The 6,268-nt window shown below is 41.4% G+C and overlaps 1 protein-coding gene across 1 annotated transcript; it reads left to right on the forward strand.

The window, feature by feature from the left end:
• The first annotated feature begins 501 nt into the window (after positions 1-501).
• Positions 502-2,280, forward strand: LOC148575980 (uncharacterized). The gene is made up of 3 exons (XM_088502639.1): positions 502-1,274; positions 1,317-1,743; positions 1,822-2,280. The coding sequence occupies exons 1-3, from the start codon at positions 502-504 to the stop codon at positions 2,278-2,280; spliced, it is 1,659 nt and encodes a 552-aa protein (XP_088358765.1).
• Positions 2,281-6,268: the final 3,988 nt, after the last annotated feature.

The following is a 6,268-nucleotide window of genomic DNA, read 5'->3' on the forward strand; positions in this document are numbered from 1 at the left end:
TTTGTAGTGGTCCCGATCATAGCCCCCAAGCTTAGCCTGAGAGTATGTTTTAATGAAGCAGGTTGAGCTTTAAATGAAGCATAAGTCGGCGGTTGTGTATTTGTCGGCGAATGTGCTGGACCTGGAGCCCCCAGCTCAAGTTGTTTTATTAAAAAATGGTTAAAAAATAAAAAATAAATAAATAGGGAACAGTTTTTTAAATGTAGAGAGAGAAGTAATGATGGCATTAAGTGTGCTGTCGTTTCCTAGGCTACTCTTTGGGCGGTTGAGGTTACTGAGTGGACTTTGTTACTGAAGGGGTTATTGTAACTCCTTGGAAACTGTTACTGGAAATCCACTTAGTGCAGTGTCTTCATTTCTTGGGTTAGTGAGATAAGGTTGGCTGTTGGAGTTTTTTCAAAGAAGAGAATGAGTAAAAGAGGTATGTGAAAAAACTTTTGTTATTTGCTTCTTCATTGAGTTTCGTTTCTTCTTCTTCTATTTCTGTTTGGTTGGCATTTGATGGGTTTTGAGAAGGAGAAAAAAGAGAGGATAGATTGGTCATATGATTGGGTTAATGAAGATGTTAGGAATCGTGTGTCATTGTTCTTGGATCAGGAAGTTGTAGACGAGGTGGATAAAAGTAAAGTTGTTAGGTTTGGTTCTGGAATTCAACTGGAGCTGCTGCCCTGTTCTGAAAGTGATAGGGTTTTTCATAGGGGTGAGGGTTTTGAATACTTTTTTATGTATAGTTGTGTGCTTGAAGAGTTGAAGGTTAAGCTTCCATTTAGTGATTTTGAATGTCAGGTTTTGAAGCAGATGAACTGTGCTCCTTCTCAATTACATCCTAATGGGTGGGCCTTTCTTCGTGCATTTGAGGTTTTGATGGATTTTTTGGAAGAAAAGCCATCTGTAGAGTTATTTTTCTCGCTTTTTCAAGCGAAGGGTGTGTGGAAAGGTGGGTGGGTGAACCTGAATAGTTCGCCGAGGTTTGCTATATTTAAGCTGTATAAGTCATCGTTTAAGGAATTTAAGGAAATGTATTTGAAGGTAAGGAGTTTTGAGGGGGATTTTCCTTTTTATGTGGACGAGCATTTGGGAGAGAAATTTCTGATTTGGTGGTGTTCTGAGCCAAATAATATACTCGGCCCGGAGCTTATCAAGCCTAGGGATGAGTGTATTATTGAATATCTTATTGAAGCTATTGATAGGAAGGAATTGATCTCGGTATTTGAGTTGTTGAAGTGGGAGGAAAATAAACAGGCTGTTGTGGATTACTTAGGTGAGCTTGTTTGGTTTAATTTTGTATTCGGTCTTTGAAATGCATTGGTGAGAAGTTGTTTTTATTTGTTTTCAGGTGGAAAATATCCTGGTGTGTCTGCGGCGGAGCTGAGGTCTCGTGTGAGAAGTAAAAACTTGGATAAGGAGGGCTCAACGTCAAAAGTTGAGAAAGTTATAGGTGTGGGTGAGGTTGATCAACCAAAGCCGGGGAGGAGAAAGGTTATTGCTAGGAAAAGGAAGGGCGGTGTGGTGGATTTGTCAGACGTTTCTGATGATGAGAAAGATGATGTTCCGGTGGAAGAGGTTCATAGTTTTTATGATAATCAGAGAAGGTTACATGATTTTGTGGAGCGGAGTGAGGGGTCTTCTCTCTGGGGAAAAGATTATCCCTTCATGGTTACTGCTGATGAGGTGTGTCAGACCCCGTCCGATGTTATTTTGGCGGAAGAGGTGGGGGATGTGGCGATTGACCAGTATATGCAGGTATTTTATGTTCTTGAGCTATAGTGTTTGAATTTTGTTTTGGTTTTATGGAAAAGTGTGATAATGGCTGATTTTCAGGTTGTGGGTCTTCGGTTGGCGAGTTTAGGGCGGAGTCGTGAGAAAATTCATCGGAAGTTTGTTGTGAAAAAGGAGGGTCCGAGTTTGAAGGAAGAGTTGGCTATAAAGGTTGCTAAAGTTTCTGAGCTGGAGGTGAAGTTATGTGATGTGGAGAAGCATTTGAAAGAAGTGAAGGAGAGTTATGCCAAAGATGTTGAGGATTTAAAGAAGAAAGAAGCTGACTTATCTGCTATGAGTACTCGTATGATTGAGGTTACTGCTCGGTTGAAGGAAGTGGAGAAAAATAAGCAGGGAGAAATTCTTGATTCTTTCCTTGAAGGGTTTGAGAGGGCTGTTCTTCAGGTTAAATTTCTGGCTCCGGAGGTGGATGTTTCGGCAATGGATCCAGGCAAAATAGTGCAGGATGGTGCTATGGTTGAAGATGATGGTGCTGCTGAGCAAGGAGATGAAAATGTGTAGTTTGTGGACATATTTTGACCATGAGTCTGGCTTTTTTAACTTGTTAACTTATGTTTTGCTACTGTGTTTGAGGAACAAACTTGGAAATTTCTGTTTAGTTATTATTTTTGCATGCTATGACTATAATATGATGCTGATATTTGGGTTTATATCTGGTTTGTAATGGTGCCATTTTGAGATGGTGAAATACCATGAGATTTAATCGAAATGTGGTAGTTTGGCTAGTTTGGAAACCGATTTGTAAGTATGAGGATATTTGTGTTAACGACAGAAATTGGTCGGGTATGTGCTGATATTTGAATCATAGGATTCGTTGAGTTTAATTCGGACATTTATCTGATTGAGTTGGGTTTGGATTCAATTTGGATTGATTTTTTTGGTGACCGAAAAGATCGGAATCCGAGTAAGATTGGTCATTTATCTGAAATAATGATCTGAACCCGAGATTGGATCGGATATATATCTGATGTAGCAATCTGAATCCGAGTTTGGTTCGGATATTTGTCTGATATAATGATCGGAATCCGAGATTGAATCGGATATTTATCTGATATAAAAGTCTGAATCCGAGTTTGGATCGGATATTTGTCTGATATAATGATCGGAATCCGAGATTGAGTCGGATGTTTATCTGATATAATAGTCTGAATCCGAGTTTGGATCGGATATTTGTTTGATATAATGATCGGAATCCGAGATTGAGTCGGATGTTTATCTGATATAATAGTCTGAATCCGAGTTTGGATCGGATATTTGTTTGATATAATGATCGGAATCCGAGATTGAGTCGGATGTTTATCTGATATAATAGTCTGAATCCGAGTTTGGATCGGATGTTTGTCGGATATAATTAAGATCGGATTTTTTATTTTTGAGAAATTTTGAAAAAGTAAAGAATAATGTTGACTGGAAAAGGGAATTTTATTAATGTAAGACCTTTGAATTTAAAGGCCCAGGTAGGCTAGCCTCGTTAAAACCTCTCCAAGCAAAACCCTTGTGGGAGAAATCTTGGTAGTAGGAAAAAGAGTACTTGCCTGTCCCTGGTATTAGCTGTAATATAACTTTAAGGAAGATACATTCCAAGTGTTAGGGAGATCATTACCCTCTAATGTTTGTAGTCGATAAGCTCCGTTGCCGATTACTTTTGTGATTCTGTAAGGGCCCTCCCAATTAGCTGCTAGTTTGCCATGCGCTGTAGGTTTCCTAGCTTGTTCTGTTTTTCTGAGTACTAGGTCGTGGACTTGGAAAGATCTTGGTTGTAGTCTTTGATTATATTTACGGGCGATGTGCTGTTGCATTGCTAAATGTTTGATTGCTGCAGATGATCGGAGATCTTCAATGAGATCAAGTTCGGCTTGCCGAGCTTTGTCTTGTGTAGTTAGGTCGGCCAATTCTGTGCGTAGTGAGGATTGAGAGATCTCCACAGGTATCATTGCGTCTGAGCCGTAGACCAAGCGGAAAGGTGTTTCCTTTGTGGTTGAGTGAATTGTTGTATTGTACCCCCATATGATTTCTGGGATAAGCTCGGCCCATAGACCCTTTGCATCGTTCAGTTTCTTCCTTAGCGCGTGTAATATGACTTTATTTGCGGCTTCAGCTAGCCCGTTTGTTTGTGGGTGTTCTACTGACGAGAAGTGCTGTTTGATTTTTAAGTTCTGCAAAAATGATGTGAATTTTTGATCGGCAAACTGGCGACCATTATCAGTGATAATGTGCCGAGGAATGCCGAATCGACAGATAATGCATTTCCAAACAAAGGAAAGAATTTGTTGTGATGTAATCTTGGCTAGAGGTTGTGCTTCTATCCATTTGGAAAAATAATCAATTGCTACTACAAGGAATTTTACCTGTCCTGCAGCTGTGGGGAAAGGTCCGAGGATATCAATTCCCCATTGGTTGAATGGCCAGCTAACCTCTGAGCAGTGTAAGAGTTCGGCCGGGAGATGTGTTATCGGGCTGTGTTTTTGGCAATTGACACAATTTTTGACTTTTGTGTGACAATCTTGCCTGATAGTCGGCCAGTACAATCCAGCTCTGAGGATTTTTGAATGTAGACTTCGGGCTCCGAGGTGTGTTCCACAGACCCCTTCATGTGCCTCCGCAAGCGCAAGCTCTGCTTCTGATCTGCAAAGACATCTAAGTAGTGGACGAGAGAATCCTCGTTTATATAGGCAGTTATTATAAATTGTAAAAAAGGAAGCTTGTCGTCGAAACTGTCGAGTGTGTCCGACGTCGCCTGGGAGGGTCCCTGTTTGGAGATATTGTATGTATGGAGATCTCCAGTCTGCTTCCTGTGTCACACTTAAGACATGGGTTATTTCAATGCTCGGTTTAAGTAATGTTGATTGATAAAATGATGACCTGTCTGGTTGAGTACTGGCGAGTTTAGATAGAATGTCAGCTCGGCCGTTACTCTCCCTTGGTATGTGCTGTTGGACGACAAGGAGGGAGTCGCAGTATACCTTAATTTCGGTGATGTTAAGGTCGGCAGCGAGTGTAAGGCCGGCAATTAGTGCTTCATACTCACTTTGATTGTTGCTTGCTTTAAATGAGAAGTGGAGGGAATGTTCGATGACGTTGCCGTGGTCATCGTCAAGTATAATACCTGCGCCACACCCGTGTGGGTTGGAGGATCCGTCGACGTATAAAGACCATTCAATGTAATCGTCAGTTATCTTTGGGACTGAGAACTCGGCAATGAAGTCGGCCAAGAACTGTGATTTGATGGATGCTCGGCTTTCGTATTTGATGTCAAATTCTGACAGTTCCACCGACCATTTGACTAGTCGGCCAGCCAATTCAGGTTTCTGTAGTACTTGTCGTAAAGGTTGATCTGTCCTAACATGGATTTCATGGCTCTGAAAGTATGGTCGGAGTCTTCTGGCTGAGAAGACAAGTGCGAGTGCTAGCTTTTCAATGGTCGGGTAACGGAGCTCTGCGTTCTGTAAGGTTTTGCTGGTGAAATAGATTGGGAGCTGCTTCTGTTCCCTTTCTGCAACAAGAGCAGAGCTTATAGCCCAGTTAGTGACAGACAAATATAATAATAGTGGCTCCCCTTGTAGGGGTGTGTGTAAAATTGGTGGTTTTGAAAGAGTCTCTTTTAAGGTTGTAAATGCTTGTTCACATTCATCAGTCCATTGAAAAGCTCTTTTTGTTTTTAAGGTTTGGAAGAAACATGATGATTTAGAAGCTAGGCAGGGCAAGAATCTAGAAAGTGCAGCAAGTCTCCCTGTTAACCGCTGGACTTCCTTGATGGTTTGTGGGCTTGTCATGTCTAAAATTGCTCGGCATTTCTCAGGATTTGCCTCAATACCTCGGCTAGTGAGCATGAAGCCGAGGAATTTACCACTTTGAACCCCGAATGCGCACTTTTCGGGATTTAACCGCATGTTGTATTGTCTTAGTTGCCCGAAGATTTCTGTGAGGTCATCAAGGTGGTTGTTGCCGATCTTTGTCTTGGCGACCATATCGTCAACGTAGACCTCAACGTTCTTGCCGATTTGTTTGGCGAAGACTTTGTCCATTAGACGTTGATACGTTGCACCTGCATTCTTAAGGCCAAATGGCATGACTTTATAACAATAGTTTCCATATTCAGTAATAAAAGCTGTCTTGTTTTGATCGGATTGATGCATTTGGATCTGGTTATAACCAGAATATGCATCCATAAAGCTAAGTTTCTCAAAACCAGAGGCATTATCAACTAAACAATCAATAGATGGTAAAGGGTAGGAATCTTTGGGGCATGCTTTGTTGAGATCTGTGAAATCAACGCACATGCGCCATTTACCGTTATGTTTTTTAACCATGACGACGTTCGCCAGCCATGTTGTGAATCTGATTTCTCGGATGAAGCCCGCACTGATGAGCTTCTTGGTTTCTTCTAGGGAAGCTTGCTTTCGGTCGTGTCCGAGGTTTCTCCTTTTCTGTGCTATAGGTCGGATAGATGGATCTAATGCTAACTTGTGGGATATGATGGATGGATCGA

This window comes from Arachis ipaensis, chromosome B1 (assembly GCF_059453495.1).
Source record: "Arachis ipaensis isolate K30076 ecotype BB chromosome B1, ASM5945349v1, whole genome shotgun sequence".
In the NCBI taxonomy this organism is placed as follows: domain Eukaryota; kingdom Viridiplantae; phylum Streptophyta; class Magnoliopsida; order Fabales; family Fabaceae; genus Arachis; species Arachis ipaensis.

Bases quoted from the DNA above. Each gene is read 5' to 3' on its own strand.
- LOC148575980 (XM_088502639.1), top strand. From the start codon at position 502: ATGGGTTTTGAGAAGGAGAAAAAAGAGAGGATAGATTGGTCATATGAT. The intron at 1,275-1,316 runs GTTTAATTTTGT...ATTGGTGAGAAG, and splicing joins TACTTAGGTGAGCTTGTTTG to TTGTTTTTATTTGTTTTCAG. The intron at 1,744-1,821 runs GTATTTTATGTT...GCTGATTTTCAG, and splicing joins CGATTGACCAGTATATGCAG to GTTGTGGGTCTTCGGTTGGC.